A 22500-nucleotide genomic window follows, 5' to 3' on the forward strand; every position below is an offset into this window, starting at 1 on the left:
TGTTTTTTTTTTGGGGGGGCTGCCAAATTTTTTTTAGGGAAAAGGCCCCGGGGGGGGTCAGTATTATTCAAGGCATTTTTTGACAATATTTACATTTCAATAATTTTGATATAAGCTTCAGTTTAGTTTATTGAAATATATGACATTGATTTATTAGATGTTCAAATCACAAACCACTACTGTATTTAGAAAGCCTGGTATAGGATTTTTAAGACTTAGGCATATTTGGGATTATGAAGACGTTTATGATCATATGGCAGACTTCAGCCAAAGATCCATGCATAGAGATGATACAAGACAAGACCTCTTTTCATCATTCTTGACAAGCCAATTCTTTGTTTTCAGTAAGTACTGCTCGATTGGTTTCTAACTTCAGAATATCTGCCTAAATAATTTCTACGTTTACTTATTAGTTTCCCCTCAAGTGCTTGACAGTGCTATGTACAGACTCGTACACCTTGAGTAACATTTTTCTGGTAAAAGCACCATTGAAGTTTCTCCAGTACCTAGTTGCTTACAAGACAACTAGTTTGCAGTGACAAGCACTGTCCACATAGTTGCAAACCAGATACTCCTGACAGTGATTGATATTCTCACTCCAACTGTCTAATCAATAAAAAAGGGTCTGTTGCCATGGATATGAACTTTTCTACCGTCTCTGTTACTGGCTTGGTGGATATGGGCATCCTGAGACAATGTAGAAATTGCCTCATGTTTACATTCAACCAGTTAATTCTCAAACCAACTGATATGGTACATGAAAGATGTATTTACACAATGCCACTGGAGGCAAAGCTCTCACGTAAAAGTGCTCTTAATGTCAATAAGGATGTCAGTCGTACACACGCTGCACCAATCAAACAAAATTCAAAGCAGACATACACACCCGCATACGCTGAGGCACTTGCATGTAACCTTCCTAAACCGCAAACACCTCCTAGACGAAGTACTCAACAAATACCCTCACCAGCCCCAAATGCACTCTTTCAAAACAGCACGCATATCAACACATACTGCTACATCTCATGGAGCCTCTACCTGTAAGGCCATAATGCGAGTCACCACACAATCCAATATTCTAGTCATTGGAGACTCATTGTGAGACGCGCTGATGTCCCTCTTACCAGGCTAAGCAAGTAGAAAGTTAGTGAGTTGCTTATCACGGGCTAGTATCCGTCACATTACGCATGCACTTAGTTCACTGGACCACAAATTGCCAATATGACTCTGTCATAGTCCATGTGGGAGTAAGTGACCTGAGACATTCCCTCCCTAGACTATATGAAGAGAGACAGCATGGAGCTCTTGGAATACGTGTCCCAGGCTGGCCTAGCATGGAGCAGCATTTTACCTTCTCCAAGGATGATGCCACAATACTACCAAAAGATGGACTTTAATAATTGTCTTAGTTTCTGGTGTCATTCTAAAGGGTGCAAAATTTGTCGGCATGGAAGGAGATGGTCAACAGAGCACACTGCTTTGCCAGGGATGTTCTGCACCTCTCCCCTCTAGGCTTTGGTACGATGTGTTATGAATGTAGCTTTGGACTTCATATAGAAGTAAGCTCTCAAAATGTTAATCATTTGGAAATATTTCCCTGTTTTATGTTTATTTTAACATGAAAAATGTTCATATACAGTGTCAGAAACATTGTATGTATTAACTATCATTCTCACCTAGTAGCTGTGGAATCTCACACTTTCAGTGATCAGGATATAAGTACTGGTACAGATATTTACATTCCTGTGAGTTTTCTGAAAAATCCTGTTATAGAACACAAGCTAAAGAAATGTAAATATCTTGGGAAGGTGAGTGCTATTATAAAGGTACAAATGGCAATGTGTTTAGTTTTTACATCAAAGTAGTAATATAATTACAATACAGAAAAATCCAGAAGGATACTGATGTCTAAAATTTCACAAATAATGTTAAGTGTTCAACTTAAGATGCACTCGCAACATTTCATCACAACATTTTTGTTTAGGATACTTTAGCTTTTGCATTCTGGCAAGTATGAAAAATATGCTCTATTGAATAATTCAGCAGTATAAATATTGCAGCTTTCTGCAATAGTATCCAAGGTTATGCAGTAGTTTGTAAAGCCTAGTGGTTTTCAAAATATTAAAGTACGTATAGAAATATTGTCCATCTTGCAAGCATCCCAAAGACATGCTGTAGGTGGACTGGACTGGACACTCTAAAAATTGGCCCTAGGTGTGAGTGCATGCATGTGAGTGCCTTCTGTGGACTGGACACCATAAAACTCCACTGCCAATCATGAGCGGACAGGTGATCCGCTGTGGCGACCCCTAACCGGGAAAAGCCGAAAGAATTAGAAGACTGTCTTCCCCCTTAGTGCTTTTTTTTTTAGTCAATGCTAAACTGAAGGTACTTCCAACATATTAAATCAAAATCAAGAAAATATAAAGGTATTACTGCTCAATACTAGGAGTCTAAATAAAGCTCCACTCCCTAGAAACTCAACTTTACTCTAGAGACTGATGATGTCTGTGCAGTCATAGACACATGGTTTAAAGCCATGGAACACCAACAGTGCAAGGTTATAACACCTTCTACACATTTAGGCCAGCTACTTCACAGGCAGGGACTAAGGTGTCTCTGCTTACATCAAAAATAAATACTTCAAGGCTGGTCAAACAGGACAATGCACTTGAACTGATACATGTTCAAATCACCATAGGTAAAATCCAACACCACTTCCTTGCAAGCTATAGGTCCTCCTCTATGACCCAGGAAACCCATACCATGTATTTAAAACTTATTAGAAACACTAACCATTCAACCCAATATGACATGGGTGACTTTAATTACCCCACTATTAAATGGGAATCCTATATGACACCAAATAAACATGTGCAAAAATTCCTGGATTTTGTAAACACAAACTCCCTTGACAAGATAGTCAATACACCAACCAGTGATGCAATCATAATGGATCTGGTCCTCACTAATATGGGAGACTGCTGCACACTCCCTAATGTAATGCCTTCCTGGCAAGGTCAGACCACAAAATTGTCTCCTTTGAAGTAAAAATAAAACCTGGAATATTTAGGAACTATTCTAAGGATAAACTCCTGCTAATAAGTGAGAACCTGGCAAAATTTCAAGCTCCGATAAATTGTGACAACACTTCTGCCTATGCAGAACTGTTCACAGAAACCCTGTACAAGTATGTTAATAGCTGCATAGAGGTAGATGTACCCACCAGGAAGAAGTACAGAACTAACTCAAAAAACAAGCCACCCTGGTGGAATCACAAAATCAATCATCTGTATAACAGGAGTAAAAAAATCATGGCAAAAACTAGAAGGTGCAGCAGCCAGCAGGATAAAAGCATTCTCAAACTAAACAAGCAACTCAGAGGACAAATAAAGTCTACCAAAACCAAAGCAACGGAGGCCAAGGACAACCACAAAACATTCTTTAGCTATGTCCGCAACCTGAAAGGCCATAGACAATTGTGTGCAGAGCTCATTGTACATGCAGCCATCTATACTGAGCCAGCCATCTATACTGAGCCAGAAGATATTGCAAACATCCTGGCTGATAAATTCAGCTCCAACTTTATCCCTCTCACCCCCTCAATCTTCCCTCAGAAAATGTCATCAAACACAACTCCTCCTACTATCACACTAGGGAACAGGTTCTTAATGCTCTCTCTCTCTCTAACAACCCTATATGTACCTACAACCACCCTACTTAACTCCTCCCTCCCCCTATTCCCACTTTACCACCAAGTCTGATCTACAAGACCTTTTCTATTTCTATTACTTACTATATCTATATGCTCTCACTTTTACACACTCCCTCTAGATCACTACAGCCCTCACTACAGCCCTCCTCTACTTCTTTCTTCTTCTGTACCATCTCTTCCTCTGATCTGAGGCCCCTTGTACAGACATGTCTCTATCTCCTGCACTAGCTTCTTCCTCAGATCTGAGGCCCCCTGCACTTACACAATTTCTCCTTCTTGCCTCTAATCTAATAATGCCATATTAATTTTCAAATGATTACCTATAACCTTAATTCCCTTACTGCATTCCTCTTGATTCATTTTCCCTTTTACACCCTTATTATATTTTTGTATATAGCTATGTTTAATTCCATTGAGTACATTATATTTTTTTTATCCATTGTATTCATGACATTGTTTTGCTCTGTATTATTGTAAACTTGTCTCTATTTGCATGTCTGTTTGGGGCTTTTCCCCTCAGGTCTCCACTGAAAAAGGGGAAATTCTTACCCAGCTGGACCAACCCAGTTAACAAATGCAAAACAACTAAATAAAGAACACTGCATCAATGGGCCCAGACAGTATCCCAGGATGCATTCTTAATAGCATGAAACATGACCTATCACGGCCTATGGAATTACCATTTAACTGTAGCCGCCAAACAGGCTTAGTGTCTCATGAATGGAAAAAGGCAACAATCATCCCTCTGCACAAAGGTGGGCCATTGACAGACCCTTGAAACTACTGAACCACAAGTCTCACTAGTCTTACATGTAAAGCTATGGAAAGAATTATCATGGAGATGATCAATAGAGATATAGTAACCCTCCAGACACTAGACACAACCCAGTTTGGTTTAGTCAAGGGCAGTTCATGCCTATTCAACCTGGTGGACTTCTTCGAGAAGATCACCAAAGCAATGGATGACAGCGAAGTCGTTCACACTGCCTACCTTGACCTGGCCACTCTGGTATTGTTGACAAATTCAAGAGGTTAGCTATAAACCCATATGTCACCCGGTGGATAGCCAACGGACTTCACAGATAGGACCCAGGAAGTTAGAATTGGGGAGTCCACCTCTACAAACAGGCCAGTCATAAGTGGAGTCCCTCAGGGATCATTCCTTGGACCGTTCCTTTTTGGCATTTACTTCCCTGAAGTCAAAGACAATGACAGTGTCCTCTAACGGACTAAATTTGCAGATGATTGCAAATTAGGAGCTGTCATTGACTCTCGTGCTGACACAAATGTTCTCCAGAAGGGGCTCGCACAGACAGACAACTGGTATCAGAAATGCATAATAGTATCTCTTTGGGAAGTCATCCATCCCTGGTAACTGTCACATTGACAACAAAGCCCTTAGAACTGACCCAGTAGTCAGGGACTGAGGGACACACTTCGATACTAATCTAGCCTTTGATCATCACGTGTCTACAGTGGTGAGGAATTCACTCTATGCTGCGCAACTTATAAACAAAGGTATGACATTTAAGTCCAAGGAAGTCATTGTTTCACTGTATTCGGCATTCATCAGTCCCATCATTGAGTACAGTGCCCCCTTTGGTATGTACTTAAGCAAGCATATCCAACAAGTGGAACGCCCACAGAGGTTCCTCACTAAAAGAATAAAAGGCATAAGTAATATGTCCTATGCAGACTACCTCAAGGCCCTATCTCTGCATTCTGTCTCCTAAAGGCTTTTGGGGGGGGGGGTGATCTATGCCTGGCATACAGGGCATTGTCAGACCCCACTCTGATGGACCTCCTGAATATCCACAAAACAAACAGCATCAGAATTACCCATTCTAAAGACTTAAACCTTGCCTGTGATACAAGTAAGACCTGCTGGAGGGACAGGTATGTATCAGAGAGAGAGAGAGAGAGAGAGACTGCCCAGTCTATGGAACAGGCTCCCCATCCATGTGAAGCAGAGTTCCTCCCTACCCAATTCAAGTGCAAGTCGGTTAATTGGATGGGAAACCGGAAATTCATCCCTGGTTTGCCATCTCTCTCTCTAATGGACAGACGTTACCTGTAAATGGTTCATTTCCCAGGACCATGCTTACACTTATCAAGGGTATCACAACTTGTCAGAGATTTGGGATGCATGGCTAGCCTTAAAAAAGCCCTTGTGGTCTTTAGCCTGGTAAACATTTATGAACATATGAATAAGTGAAATCCAACAACGGATGAAAAATGTCAAGAACAGATGCATTATATTCACAAGTAAATGCCACCCAGCAGTCTCCAGATTTACATTTATAAGGAAGTCCAACGTTAAGTGATTCTATTAAACGCCATTGGTCAGTCTCACTGACAAACCATACACTGTTCAGTATTCTGTCAACAGAATACACATTTAGTGTCAAAAAAAGAATATCGAGCAGGTACATGTAAAATATACGAATAAGTAAATGCCCTCTAGTACAGAATCAGATGCACAAGCACTCCTGCCAGGCAGAAGGATTTTTACATCTAAAAATTCCTTAGGTGCACTTAAAATATGAAATTGCATAAAATGTGACTCTAGGGGGATTACTTATATGGTGCGGTGCATATCTGGGTCCTTTTCTATACGTAAATGCTTAAGAAGAAGAAATAAAGACAGTGGCGTATAATCACTCTGCAGAAAAGTCTCCAAAAACAGATGGTATTACTGTGGAAGTTGAGAAGCTAGGAAGTAAGAAAGTGATAAAAATCTGGAAGGTTTTGTTTAACAGTATTTTAAAAGGAGAAGCAAGAAAGCTGCCATAGCTGCAATACGTAAACACTGTAAAGACCCATCATACCCACCTTCACACAAGCACATTTCAATTATAAACCAGGATTATAAAAAGTATTTATGTCGATAACTAAAAGAATGGCAAATGTGTTGCAAAAAATGCTAGATATGAATCTATGTGGTTTTGTGGAGGGGAGACAAACATTTGAACTTATAATAGGATGATTCAGAGGGAAGCAGAACATAAGAAAATACAAATGATGTTGCTTGGTCTTGATGCAGAAAAAGCATTCAGAATAAGCTGGAATTTTTTTTGAGTATGGCAACTGAAGCATTTGCATTCCCTGATGCAATAAGGTTAGTTAGGAGGATATATGGGGGACTGGAGGCACAAAATTAAAGTAGGAGGGTTTCCTCTATGTTGTGTTTGAATAGATGAATCAGGAAGGGGTACCCTCTTTCTCTTATCTGCATTACATTGAGAACCATTGGCAAAAAAAAAAGGGGGGGGCACAGAAATTCAAGGATATAACTGGTACGGTAATCAAGAAAAGCTAGCTTTATTTGCAAACATTACTCCTTTATACCAGATAGATTGTTCAACACTGAAGTCCTTTTCCGGTGTTTTGAAACAGTTTCAAGTTCTTCGGAGATATAAAATTAATGGAAAGAAAACATAGGCTATAGCCGTAAACTATGTACCCACGCATGAATTAGTTCAGTAATACCCATATTTATGGGGACCAGATAAAATAAAGTATAGGTTAAAAGGGTTCTGTTCTGGTAGTTAAAAATATGTGGGAAGAGACTAAACCAAAAATAATATAAAAACAGAAAACAGAAGATCTCATTTATGGATAAGGCTAGCAAGATACAAGCAGTAAAAATGTTTTAGTCTCTTTAGTTTTATAAACTAGTCAGGTATATTGTTTTTATCAACCAGAGAAGAAATTGTGGACAGTAATTAAGGAAAAGTTGAAGGATTTTAACGGGAAGGGAAAATGGGCAAAGGTCAAGTGGGATAAACTGATCTTTCCAACAGAAAAAAAAAGGTGGTTTAGGATTACATGATTTGATGGGATATTTTATTGCTATACATTTAAGGCTAATATACATAACACAAACAGAAAATTATAATTTAAACCGGAAAGAGATGAAGATGAAGCAGGGGAAATTCAAGAAATAAAGAGAAAATGGGACTCTGTATACAGCCCTATAGAATACTATATTCATAAAGAAGCAGAAAGTATTCCAAGAACTAAGCCAACACGAAAATGGAGAAAGGAGATTCTGCTGATAGGGGTGACTGCAATTAGGGGTACAAAGAATAGGAAAGATGGGGCTGGAATTTACTATAAAAAACTGGCGAAGAAACCAAGGTATTAGAAGCAACTAGAGAGAGAGAGAGAGGTAACAGAATGGGAAAAGGCCGGCAAGACATCTGGACTGCAAGCTACAGCCTGCCTTCCTTCCCTATCAGAGACTGACAGAGCAGAGACAAAGAGAAAGATAGGGGAATCCGAAGTGAAAGACCTGCTCTGGTAGAGTTTTTAGTTGAATCTACAACATAAGCTGCTATTAAAAAGTGATATTAGCAGGGCATATAAAATATTGCCCATTAACAAGAGGAATTAGAGGAGATTAGAAGATTGGGAAGAGAGATTGGATAAGCAGTTCTCAAGGAAACAATGGGAGGACCAAACATGCAACAAAGTCTAAAAGACTTAGGATTTTTGCATGGAATTGTTTGCATAAGTATTTTTATACTCCAAGCAGGCTACAAAGATTTTTTTCTTCAGCTAAATGGCAAATGCTAGAGGTGTAACTGGGTGGAAATAGTTAAATTGAAATGCATTTTTGTGGAGTATAATGAGTTGGAAGACTTCAAAAATTCCCTATAGAGTACTATGTCAAAAATATTGGGTGTGCAAATGGGTGTAACTAAGGAAATTATGTTTTGGGCTGGGATGCACACAGTAAGGCCTTGTTAATTTTAATTTCTGGAGGCTGCCAAAAAAGCAATTTGGAACTGGGACCTTAAAGGGTAGAAAGCAAACTATATATAAACGGAAATTGTGGGAACAATACATGCAGAACAATGTTTTAGAGAAGGAGGAACACAACAGCCCTACTGAAATTTAGAGACAAGGCTTGGAAAATGTGGAAAAGAGAAAACACTAGTCTATCCAAACAAAACTACCAATAACTCAGAAATCAGGCCAAGACACAAACCAAACTGGATAAACAGAATTATTTACTTGCTGCCCAAAATGATCACTCAAAAGACCCCTCAGAAGTTTTGGCATACTATCAACTCATTGTTAAAACCAGGTAAAACCATCACTCCAACTCCCACCTCCACCAACAATACTAAACACATAGACTCCCAATTTAATCAACACTTTACAGAATCTATGCTGACCTTATCCTCCCCACTATCCAAAAACAAACTTTTAGATATCTCAACAAAACAGCCCGATAACATCCCCTCCTTTATTCTCTCATCTGTTCCTACCTCTTCTATTAAAAAACTCCTCCTAAAACTAAAGCCTACCACCCTTGCTGCAGACAATCTTCCTGCTAACTTCCTCAAAAGTAGCTTCAAGTCCATTTCTTACCCTGTATCCATCCTTATCAATCGCTCCCATACAGGAAGCCTACATCCCCTCAACTATGGAAAGTTTCACATATTATTCCACTTTACAAAGGTGGTAATTCCTATAATTTCTCTGATTATTGTCCAAATGCGATTCTATCCCCTCTATCTATACTACTCGAAAAATGTATATACTCTCAAGTAATGAATTTTCTAAATGCGCACAATCATATCTTCTCCACACAACATGGCTTTGGGCAACACCATAGCACACCAACCGCTCTTTTCTCTCTTTTACTAACCTGGTAAACCATCACAGAAACAACAACTTTGTATCTGCTATATTTTTAGACCTTTCGAAAGCATTTGACATGGTCTCACACTCCCTACTTCTAGACACTCTTGCCTCCCTAGCCTTTGCCCCTCCAACTATTGCCTGGTTTAAAAATTATCTTTTCGTTTTTACTAACAATCTTCATACCGCCACTCACCCTGCTACACACTCGTACAGTACACAGACGATTCAACTTATCTGCTCTGCACCCTCACTTAGCACGTTACAACGCACTCAAGATTCTTTTAGTTTAGTGGAAAGTTGGATTACTCAGATCCAGCTTATCCTAAATCCCAAAAAAGACTAAACTGGTTCTTTTCACCCCCAACAAATCTATTCCTACCTCTCTATCCTTTTCAATCACTTTCATAAATGGTACTATCATCACCCCCTCTGAACACACCAAACTCCTGGCTGTAGAAATTGACAAAAACCTACAGTTTCATGTCCACATTTCACAAACCACCAAAAAAGTCTGTAAAAAAAATGGGAACACTATACAGACATAAAAACTTTCTCTCAAAATAAGCGAGAATCTCCCTAGCCCAAACCCATCTATTGTCCACTCTAATGTATGCGGCACCAATGCTTACACATATCAGAAAACATGATCTTGCTAGATTTGTGACATGTTACAACAAAACTGCCAAGTTCGCTAATAACTGCACCTTCAAAGGAACTAAAATGGCTAGGATTTCCCCAACTACTCTACCATTAACTAATCATTGCCTACAATACTGTAAGACATCCTGATAGAACCCCAGCACTTAGTCACCTACTCACGCCCTACAAATCAAATCGTCCCCTTCGCTCCACTGACAAATCACTCCTTTGTGTCTCTAAGACTAACAACACTGCAGGTAAAGCATTATTAACCCATAACGTAGCTAAATCCTAGAATAACCTTCCCCCTGCTTTACCTTCTGCCTCCACTATTACGCTGTTCAAAAACTCACTTAAATTACACTTAATGAATTCCTGGCTATGTCCATGCATTACCTAATCATCACCGTTTCTACCACTCCAGACAGCTTCATATCCAATTATTCCCACTGTAATTTTTTTTTTCTGTAGTATCAGGAATTTTATTTTCTACTCAAGTTTCTAATAGTTATACCAGCTCATGCTAAACTTACACTAATTAATTGCTAAGTAATCCCTGTCTCTATAGTCAGTTATAATGCTTATCTAGTTATCAATTTCTGTTTCTGTATCGAAAGTTGTATTATTTATCTAGTGTCTAATTTTGTTTTTTTGTATCAAAAGTTGTATTTTTATCTGTTGTCATGTTCATATTGTTATCATATTGTACAACTATTTGTTTTTCTGTACTGAATGTGGAGCTTTTCTCCCTGGGCCTCCACTGTAAATGGACATGTGTCCAGTTGGACTATGCCGGTAAACAAATGAAATAAATAAAAGTGGGGTTTAAGGGAAGGCAGAAATTGAGCAATTTATGTAATGATGGACTGATGATAATTGGATAAAAGCATGTATGTGTATGCGACATAATGTTTGTAACAGAGAACATGTTAACATGATTTGTCTTGTTTTCCTTTACATAAGTCTAGGTTTGCCTTTGTCTTATGTAATAATTCAATAAAGGTACTTAAAGGAACCACTCAGCGCAACTCCAAAGGGGGGGAGGGGGAACTTCTAGAATGTTTAAAGAACCAATAGCTTTACTCTTTAAGTAACACATGACCAAATGTTAATGAAAATGCAGTGCACTTTATAAACATGCACTAATACCTCATTCTGGTACATTCACTTTTACTGGAATAGATAGTGTTATACCATGGGGTAATGCATCCAATTTACATTTAAATCAGTTGCCTACTACAAAAGCACACTGATGGATAGTTTTAACTGAGGCATTATTTCCCTCCTAGACTGAATGAACATGACTGAAGTACTTGGTAAAATTAGGGTATTAAATACATTTAAATGAAAGCCCTGCTTGAATTTTTTTTTCTGAAGATGAATACTGTTCTAAGGACAAGTTTATTACTTCTATAAGTAGCAGCATGTTGTACAAAGTTTTGCCAATCTCTCTCTAAATTCACTTAAGTTTGTTATATGACTTGATTTAATTGTTATACATTGTGAATAAAAAGAATTTGAGTATCCATCACTTGAATACATTTTTGAATTTCATTTATGATGTTGGAATGTGTGTGCTTACTTGTGTTTCTATCTTTGCAGATTTGGTTTTCTGACTCAATTTGCAGGTGTGTGTGTGTGTAAGTTTATATTACACACACACACACACACACACACACACACACTTGTGTATACATTCTCTGAGATCACAAAACACGGAAAAGGGCATCCATAATTATTCTGTACAGGTATCTCTTGCACAAAAATAACAGCATAATTAGTGTATCTGATCTTGGAATCAAACATTAGGAGAAAAAAATTATCATCTGTTTTATCTCCAGGTTTGCTGTAAAATCAAGGCAGAAGTACTAGTCCATCAGTTCCCTGTAAAAAGAAGACACATCTCACCTCTTTAGTGGTATGGTTACCCAGAACAGCAGTTCCCAGCTTCCCTTGTTTCACATACTGTCCATTAACACTGTGGGCAGAAAAGTGTTACAGTAAATTACCGGACAAGGTAAATGCAACTTAAATTAGCAACATAATCAAAATGCCCAAACAGTAGGAAATACATGGAGAACATTCAAATAACCCATCTCCCCTATAGGAAATTTAAACAACTCAAAACTACTCAAATGTCACAGTGCAGGGATTTCCTGCAAAATAAGATGCTGAAATGTATACCTATTAAAGGGATGAAAGTAGGCGAAAGAATAACATTCCCAGTAAAAGAGGTGTGTTCTTACATGAAGGGCACTGTTCTGCCCACGTCCTTTTCACAGAAATGAAGTGGCTACTTGTCCATTCAAGATGAGTATATCATGTCTCCAGAGAGATTATGTCAGTGGGCTCTGGACATATCCAACCAGGCTGAAGAGTGTTACAGCTGGGTGAGACACAGCCACACAGGTGCACACATGCACATGCACAGTACAAGTCTGATAACATTAGCCGATTACTACACACTACAGCTTTCCACTAAATGCACAACGCTTTTCAACTGCTTACTTACTATCGATATGCATGGACGGCGCAGGCATAAAGCACAGCCAGTGGTGCTGGGGCCGCTCCAGACTTCTGTGCATTCTGACCTGCAAAAGAGACACAACAACAATATCAAAGCCATCAGAAACAAAGGCAGTATACTGGATGATGACAGAGGAAAAACTACAAACATTTCTGCACAGTATGCCCAGGTAACTGCAGATTAAATGGTCTTTGCATCCCCCCCACTTACAACCAGAAGCCCCCTGTCACGTCAGTGCTGTAAGGAGCCGTCTCATTTCATATCTAGAATTGCAAAGATTCTCACTTAATACATACTAGTAGGAGTTTTACTTAAGATGGTTGACCACACGAAAATCACAAGTCAACAAAAGCAGAAGCCTAGTTCAAATGCAGAGAATTTTCATTATACTGAGACTTTAAAACAAATTAACTATTGTTGGGTACTGTTTTCATCTTACAACTATTTTGCTTCAAACCTTCCTACTTCAGCTGCCACTTTCATTTTTGAGAAAGTTTTAAAAAAAAATGTAATTTTACTCCTCCTCAAATGTTAATAATGGACTTCAATATCAGGACAGTAAAAGATGTGTAGATATTTCTGATGCACATTTTTTATTTTTCATTAGCTTAGCAACAACTATGCCAACAATATTTCGGAATTCAAAGTGAAAGATAACCATCCATAGGTTTTCCTTCACCTCCCTCCTAAAATGTTAAGGGGAAAACTGCTCTAGTGTACTATTCCACTGTAAAATACGCCCTAATTTCTAACATAGCACGAGTTTCACTCAATGTTCTACATGGCATATGCCTTGGAGGCATTCTTAAATAAGGTCTATAATGCCCTTAATGGAGTGTGATGCTTGGCTAAGCCTGAAATATAGGAGTGCACTGCAGTACTAAATAGGCTGAAATATACATGCTTAGAATAAATAACAGAATGTGAACAGACAATGGCAGCACTGGACAGTTGTGCAAACAGCTGGAGCAAGCACTCTTTTCTAAGGACAAGAAGCTCCTCTCAGCTTCCTTAAAAGCATTATCCCAAGGTACTGACAAGGAAAGAGGGAAGGGAGAGTCCGTAATTGGTTCAGTCCTTCCTATAAGGTTTACAGTTTTTCTCTGCCCACTACTTTGCACTGACTCTATGCATCCTCCTTCTTTCGGCTTTTCCCAGTTAGGGGTCGCCACAGTGGATCACCTATCTGCTCATGACCGGCAGTGGAGTTATACGGTGTCGAGTTGCCAGCCCGGCACCCAACCTTCCACAGAAGGCACACACGCACGCACTCACGCCTAGGGCCAGTTTAGAGTATCCAATCCACCTACAGCATGTCTTTGGAACATGGGAGGAAACCGGAGCACCCGGAGGAAACCCATGCAACCACAGGGAGGACATGCAGACTCCGCACATAAGGCACCCCAGCAGACGATCTAACCGGAGAACCTCTTTCTGTGAGGTGACAACGCTAACCGCTGCACCACCATGGCCGCCCATTGATTATGCATCCAATGATCCAAAAAAGAAATTAAGGACTCACCAAAACGTTCCATCTGTGTTACCTATTATCTTTCACCATCAATGTATGGGTTTGGATCAGACCCTCAGTTCTGACTCTGACACTATTTTTCAGCTCATGGAAGTCTACAAACTCTGGAGCTCCTCTCTACCCATAATGCCACACTCCTATTTCCCTCAGATAATACATACAGCTCGAAAGGAAAGAAGATGGCAGAAACTATGGACGGAGACCATCACTGGAGACCAAGTCAGAAGGTATTTAAAGGTGTCTTTTGAATCCTCATATACTGACTTCTTGTCTATGGGCAGGGATTAGGAGAGTGGGGAGTTTATGACAAATGAAAATGGACAACACAGATGGAACATTATGGTGACTACATAACTTCTTTACATGATGTTCCCAACTTTAAATCACAATCAACGTATGAGAGAGTCCCCAGCTACCCAAGCCCTGGGTGGCCTTAAATAAGGATGTTCCTAAGAATGGCCAAACCAAAGGCTGCTCTTGCCCTCAAGACCAGATCTAATTTGTAGTTATCAATAAAAGGTATGCGGATTTGACAAAGTAGCAGCCGCACAAATATCATCCATGGAGGGTCTCTAGGAAAAACAGCAGAGGTAGCCAGAGGCCTGATAGAAGGGGCTTTCAAGTGTTTGTGAAGAGGGATATTCAATTTACTTTACACAAATTATACACATTCTGTAATCCATCTGGCTATGGACACAAGTGACAGCTTTTCCCAGTCTCTGGTGTGCAAAAGAGATTAGTTGGTCAGAGACTTTCTCAGGTCCTTTGTATGGTGTAAGTATAATCTTAATTGTCTGTGTACATAAAGTGATTGCAATAAATATTCTGTTTTATTACTGAAGTTTAGGAAGAGCACAGGAAGGTTAATGATCTAGTTAATATTCAATTCTTACACCACCTTTGGTGGAAAGAAAGCAATGATACGCAAGGAAACCCTGCCCTTATGAAAAATTAGGTAAGGGGGTTTGGAGGACAAAGCTTAAAGTTCTGATATCCTTTTGGTCAAATTTATAGCCACTAAAAATGTTGAATTTTCAGGTTAAGAATTTCAAATCATATTTTGCTGCAGGTTCAAAGGGAGACTGAGTCAAAGCTTGCAATACTAGAGCTAGATCCCATGGAGGGGCAGAGTCTTTAAACATGGGTCTGAGCAATAGCGCGCCTTTCAAAAAACTACAAATTTATGTGGAAGCTAAAGGAGAAGCCTGGAATCAGACATGAAAATTCAAAATTGCTGCTAGCTGAACGTTGATCACTGATGAACTAGCTCCAAAGAGACCACCTAGAAACGTTTCCACTTGCTTTTGTATAACTTTCTGGTAGATGCCTTAAAGGACGATAATAAAATAGAATGGACCTGTGAAGAAAGCACAGGTTGTCTGGCCATCATTGGAACAGGAGAAACCATGTGGTCAATTTTAGACTTGGGATATCTGGGTAAATTAGTCCTGTTGGGTGGGACAAAATGTCCAGAATAGGTTCCAGAATCCAAGGTGGAAACTAAAGGTGAGGCTAAAGAAAAGGGAACCATAGCTGTTGAGGCAAGTATGGCACAATGAGGATTACTCGGCTCTTCAATCTGGATGCTTCCTACAGAAACCTGGGAATCAAGGGAGTTGGGGAACAGGCACATTAACAAACCCGGGGGGGGGGGTAATCCTGTAGAAGATCATCCCTCTGCAACATCTTCATCAGGGGGACCATGGTAAAGTAGCTGCTGCACTTGTATAGGGGAGATGTGAAGAGATTGCAACAAGGAAGATCATGTTCACCACCTCTTGACTGCAGGACCATTTGTGAGGTAACAGAATGGACCTGCTGAGCTTGTCCGCCATCAAACTGGACTTCCCCGGAAAGTGGATTGCCACCAGAAACCAAATGAAAGATATCACCCATTGCCACACCCAGAGAGCTTCTCAACGCAGGGGGTAAGACTTTGTTCTTCCTGGTCTATTGATGTACCAAACTACTGGCATGTTGTCCATTTAAACTCAAGTGTTCCAGGAAGGGGGGGTGTTGGAGTGCCTGCAGCACTGGAAGCACTGCCCTCATCTCTAGAACGCTGATATGCAGACCGGCCTCTTCGGGGGACCAAGTGCCTTGGACTGTTATCCCCTCGTAATGCCATCCCACCTAATTTGAGAGGCATCCGTGGTCACTATGGCCTTGGGCTGAGGGAGTATATGAATGGTCGGCCTTGTTGGGGCTGGCAAGTCTGTGTCACTAATACTTTTGTGGACATTGAATGAGTGAAGGACCATTTTGTCGGCAGCATCCATTGTAAAATTCTCATGCGATACCTTGCTAGGGTCACTAGAATTATAGCTGCCAACATGGAGCCTAATTTCTGTAGTACTGTTTTGGCTGAGGCCCTTGTATTGTAATTATTATGCCGATTTGTTTACCGACAGTTTATATCCAGGACGGACGTTGGGAGGGACACAATCATGGACTGTGCACTGAAGACTAAACTTATGAACCTGGGTGGGCTAAAAGTTGGACTTGTCATGATTTATGGTGATCCCATGATCTAAGCAAACTCTCAGTACATGGTCTCTTGCTTGAAGCAATTGACACCTGGCTGGAGCAGTGATGAGCCAGTCATCCAAATATGGGACTACCCTGATTCCTTGCAGCCGGAGATGTGCCGTTACTACTGCCATGCACTTTGTAAACACCCTGGAGGCCATGGTGAGACCAAATGGCAGCACTCTGAACTGATAATGACTGGCTCCCACTTGGAAGTTCATGAACCTCCTGACTGACTGTTCACCTTTATGTGGTAGCACGCATCCTGGAGGTCTACAGAGCACATCCAGTTGCCCTGCCCAGAAAGAGTAGAAAGGACTGCACAATGACCATCCGGAACTTGGTATGTTTGACAGACTTGTTTAATACACAGATTCAAAATGGGTCTCCAGTCCCCTGTCTTCTCTGGAAGTAAAAAGAACCTTGAGCAAGTTCTGGACCCTATTTTGTCTGGTGGGACCTCCTGGATGGCCGTTTTTCCACTGAATCTGTAGAGTTACATGCTCCCTCCCACTGGGTGGAATGACAGGGAGCTTTTAACTACTGGGGGTGGAAGGAACAAGGTATGGTATAGCCTCTGGTAATAATTCTCGGCACCCAATTGTCATTTGTTATTTTGAGCCAGGTGGTTAGGTGCAGGGAAAGACAACCCCTGACTCCATTCAGAAGTAGGCGATCAGGCCTCCTTTCATGAGCACTGATAGGGCCCATCAAAGAAAGTATCTCTGGATCCTGTATGTTGCAGGCCTCCTCTGCCGCGAGGGCATTCTCTGCCATTATTTCCCCTTCTACATTTAGGAGTACCAGTGCCACATGTGTCTTGGAATGGACCTTGAGGTTTTTTGAACCACATCTTGCATCCTCCCCACTGATTCCCTGAAAAGGTTCTTTGGGGAGTCAAGAAATGTACTCCAATTGCAGAAAAGGTATTTCTGTCCTTCTCACAACTGGAAAGTGTTTCTTTAATAGTGGGTCTTAAAAAGGGAGGAGCCAGCAAATGGAGTGCTGACAAAACAAGACTTGAAAATCTCTGCAAACTCAGACACATCCAGGCATGCCTCCTCATGGATATGCCTGAACCCGCCACCCTTGAAGTACCTTCTATTACATTAGATATAAGCCTCATGGAGGAGTTCATAATCAATTTTAAGATAGCCAACTGAAGAACCAGAGATGCTTGGGTCCCTTCAGTCATGGTCCTTGCCAATGAGTTGGAAAGTTTGTTGAGTAGATCCCTTTTCAACCTCATAAAACAGGCTAGGTAATTCAGCGATCAAATTGCAAAAGTCCCTGATGCATGCACTCGCTTTCCCAACCTGTCCATCGCCCTAGACTCTCTATTAGGAGGATGGGCAGTTGAACTCTCCTCCACGAGTTCCTTTTTTGTGGCCACCGCCACAACCATGGCATCAACTGGTATGGCCCTACTCCAAAACTTCCTTTCTATTAGCAATGCCATAGCTTTATCTGGTCTCTTTGGGATGGATTTGGTCAAGTTAGTTTCCATCCAAGCCTTCAGATAAATTAGGTCTACAAATCTGTTGGGCGGCAGGGCTACCTAGGAAGTAGATGGGCTGTTCCTGAAAGCTTCCAGACATACAGACTCCTTGGAAGAAGGACCTTGGACAGACCAGCTACCCTTTTGCTTTAGGAGTTCCAGGATGTCTCTGAAGAAGACATCATTGGGTGGTGATTTGAGGGACCCTTCTCCTTCACAGAGGTCAGTATCAATGGTAAGAGACTGTTGGGATGCAGCTACAAGCTTCCTCTTACACTGCCTCTTCCTAGGGACCCCCCTCAGTGGGATGGTCCAGGGAAGTATTGGAAGAGGAAGAAATCCCAGACTGGGCAGTCTGGAAACTTTGGACCAGCTGGCCCTGTGGCGAGGCTCACGAGACAGAGTGGTTAAGGATAGAGCCGGGGGGGGGGTGGAGGACCCACCTGAAGGTTCAGAAAAGACCCGCTTCACTACCTCGAAAGCCAACCTCCCCAGGGAACAGGAGATCAACTGAACAGAGCGATAGGTCCATGGTCCGTTAGCACCCTCCCCCTGCAGGCTGTCCACCCAAGGAGGAAGCTGGAGCCGAACTATCATACGCCAAAGCTCAGAGGGAGAGATAGCTGCGAAAACCTCGGAGTTGACTGCACCCCCTCGGACCTGATGTGGAAGCCCTAGCTCCAAGAAACATCTGGCTCAGAAAGGGTCAGAGCTAGAGTCATTGTTGGATCCCAGGAAACTAGCTTCCTCACACCTGACCCAGATGGGCCTGGAGCACTTGGACCCAAAAACACGAAACCAAGTGTCAGGTTAGAGGAGGAGGTGGATGTTGGCAGAGGTCCCTGATCCAATAGAGTAGAGACTCTAAGGGCACTACTCTGAAGTTGATCCACAACCAGCTCCTTCACCATCCTAGCAAAATCAGCTTCAAATCAGAATCTCTGAAGAGTGTGAGGATACCAAGGACGAAAGCCTAGAGTGCCTCTCCAGGAATGGACAGGGTACCCTAGAGGGCACCGGATCCCAGGATGGTAGGTAAACAGTTCGGGGCATGGGTTTTGGATACGAAGGCTTATCAGACTTTTTTTTGGGAATCTGGGGTCACCATCTTTGTTGGATCCTTAGACTTGCATGGAACTGGGGAAGTAAGATCCGACCTCTGTCACTTCTTTTTACGATCCACAGAAGATGGCATGTCAACAGACCTAGATCTTTTGGCGTGATCCTACACTTGGAAGTGAAGGTTGAGCCCCAGTGATGGCTTCTGAGAAAGTCATAGCACCACCACCTTCAAAATCAGTTTGTTTTTCCTCTCTGTGAGGGCCCAGGGTAAAATGCGTCACAGATATCGCACTGCTTTTCAGATGCTCAGGTCCTAAGCAGTGTGCACACAAAGTATGCCCACCTGAAAAGGGCGTCTTACATACTTCTTAAAACCCCCTTTTGCCATGCTTCAAGTCACTGACAGGAAGAAGAAAATTATACAGCAAATACACCAACACTCGCACACAAAAATATATTACTACCCATTTATAAAGTTAATAGTCTACCACTGATCCCCCCTTAAGGCCCATAGCGGATGCCAAGGCAAAGACATTTTCTATGGCTAAGTATATAGACTTAAACCTGAAGGATTTATTAAAACAATTCCCACATATATTACAGACTCATGGGATTGTCTTAAGAAAATTCAACAGGATATGTACAATGAACATCTTTTATTTGCCACAATTGATGTCAGTCACTTATTTACAGTTATTCCACACCAGAAGGGTATCAGTATGTTTTATGATTTTCTTTGCAAGCATTCTGGTTTTACACATTCCAGAATATTGATGCTCCAAACAGTTATGGATATGATACTCAACAATAACTTCATTCTCTGAGGGGCAATATTTTAAACAAAAGATAGGGGTGGCCATGGGGGCATCACGTGCGCCCCTATTTGCTAATATTGTCCTAGCTGAATGGGAAACTTCCAAGGTTTTCACATCCAAACTATTTAAATATTGTAAATTCTATGGACGTTATTTGGATGACATCCTTATTTTATGGGGAGGGACTCAGGAGTTATTGAATGAATTCTTTGAATTCTTAAATAAAAGTACACAGTTTCTACAGTTCACAATGGACATTAATGACGACAGTATACACTTCTTGGACATCACTATCAGGAAGTATAAAGTCGATCACAGATTTACCTCCATGTTATACAGGAAGCTAACCTACTCCAATATATTTGCTGCACTTTTCCAGTGCTCACCCAATGCACCAAAAGAGATCTTTGGTGAAGGGGCAGGGAGTTAGGTTGGCAAGGATGGTCAGCGAAGAGGAATTTTCTCTAAAGGAAATAGGAATTTTAGAGAATAGGACGAGGGTATCCCATACACTTTCTAGAACCCATATGCTACTAGGAAGAGGGTATCCCATACACTTTCTAGAACCCATACGCTACTAGGAAGAGGGTATCCCATACACTTTCTAGAACCCATATGCTACTAGGAAGAGGGTATCCCATACACTTTCTAGAACCCATATGCTACTAGGAAGAGGGTATCCCATACACTTTCTAGAACCCATATGCTACTAGGAAGAGGGTATCCCATACAGTTTCTAGAACCCATATGCTACTAGGAAGAGGGTATCCCATACACTTTCTAGAACCCATATGCTACTAGGACGAGGGTATCCCATACACTTTCTAGAACCCATATGCTACTAGGACGAGGGTATCCCATACACTTTCTAGAACCCATATGCTACTAGGAAGAGGGTATCCCATACACTTTCTAGAACCCATATGCTACTAGGAAGAGGGTATCCCATACACTTTCTAGAACCCATATGCTACTAGGAAGAGGGTATCCCATACACTTTCTAGAACCCATATGCTACTAGGAAGAGGGTATCCCATACACTTTCTAGAACCCATATGCTACTAGGAAGAGGGTATCCCATACACTTTCTAGAACCCATATGCTACTAGGAAGAGGGTATCCCATACACTTTCTAGAACCCATATGCTACTAGGAAGAGGGTATCCCATACACTTTCTAGAACCCATATGCTACTAGGAAGAGGGTATCCCATACAGTTTCTAGAACCCATATGCTACTAGGAAGAGGGTATCCCATACACTTTCTAGAACCCATATGCTACTAGGAAGAGGGTATCCCATACAGTTTCTAGAACCCATATGCTACTAGGAAGAGGGTATCCCATACAGTTTCTAGAACCCATACTTCAGGAAGTTATCACAAAGAGAAAGTAAGGCCATTTTTTTTACCCATATTAAAGGGGGGTACATAACAATAGCAGTGGTAGGGTAGACATACCACATATTACCAAGAATTATTTTCAACACTCTATGGTTCTTACTTTTAGCCCACTTTCTGGTAAAATCAAAGAAATTTTAAATCACAACTGGGTACTTTTTGACATGGAACAACAATTTAAAAATAAATTAGGTGACTATCCGGTAGTAGTATATAAGAAAGACAAGACAATAAATAACTTGTTCGAAACTAATGTAACCAATGTGAACAAAGGCAAGATGGTGAAATGTGGACATTGTAATCAATGCCCCTACATTTTGAAGAATGAGTCTCTGTATATTAGGGGTTTTGATAGGGTAGTCCTGAAGCAAAGGCTTAATTGTCAAAGTAGATGTCTGATATATGTAGCGATTTGCCAACAGTGCTATAGTTTCTACATAGGGAAGATTATTAATAGCCTCAATAAGCGAGTTTACCAACATTTACATGATATAAAAAAGAACAATCTCAAGAATGCATTATACAAACACATAAAAGAACACCCTTGTCATCAGTTTAAATTCAGTGCCCTTGAACAAATAGGAAACAACAACAGGGGGGGGGTCCTTCTGAGATTTTTTTAGTAGAGCATCGAGAATTAATATGGCAGCTTAAGTGCAATGCAACATACACCCCCCCCCCCCGGGCTTAATGAAACTGTTTCCATTTCTAGCTATCTCAAGTTAAAAGCTGAATTTCATATGTAAATAAAAATGTAATTTTATTAAGGATATTTTAAGCTAATAGATTGTTAAAGAATTAGGAGATTATTTATTATTTATTTCTGAGAATTTGGTTATTAGCTTTGTACAGGTTTTTTTATGTTTTATCATACCAGTTTGCATAACACAGCTGTCTGTTCCAAAAGCTGCTTTCAATGTTATGTATAGAAAATGATGCTTTTCCTGCTGCTAGTATTATAGGGAAGTTATCATTAATTTCATTTTTTTAAACAATATGAACATACACCTTTAAATTGCTTAAATGTTGTAAGTCATGTGACAAAGTGTATATTTAACAAGTGGTTCAGTGTGCTTTTTTGTATTCTGAAGAAGTCAATGCTGACAGCTGACAAAAGCGCTAAATAAAGGT

The 22500-nt window shown here is 40.7% G+C and overlaps 1 protein-coding gene across 1 annotated transcript in view; it reads right to left on the bottom strand.

Moving 5' to 3' along the window:
- FKBP15 (FKBP prolyl isomerase family member 15) overlaps positions 1 to 22500 on the bottom strand; it is a 1242294-nt gene that overhangs the window by 1045923 nt on the left and 173871 nt on the right. Inside the window, exons 3-5 of the mRNA XM_044057970.1 lie at positions 12522 to 12600; positions 11909 to 11987; positions 9027 to 9075 (exon numbers count right to left, since the gene is read on the bottom strand). Of these exons, the coding sequence (XP_043913905.1) occupies positions 9027 to 9075; positions 11909 to 11987; positions 12522 to 12600 (207 nt within the window). The remainder of the gene's footprint in view (positions 1 to 9026; positions 9076 to 11908; positions 11988 to 12521; positions 12601 to 22500) is intronic.

This window comes from Protopterus annectens, chromosome 16.part0, assembly GCF_019279795.1.
Source record: "Protopterus annectens isolate FY-2018-M chromosome 16.part0, PAN1.0, whole genome shotgun sequence".
Classification (NCBI taxonomy): Eukaryota; Metazoa; Chordata; order Ceratodontiformes; family Protopteridae; genus Protopterus; species Protopterus annectens.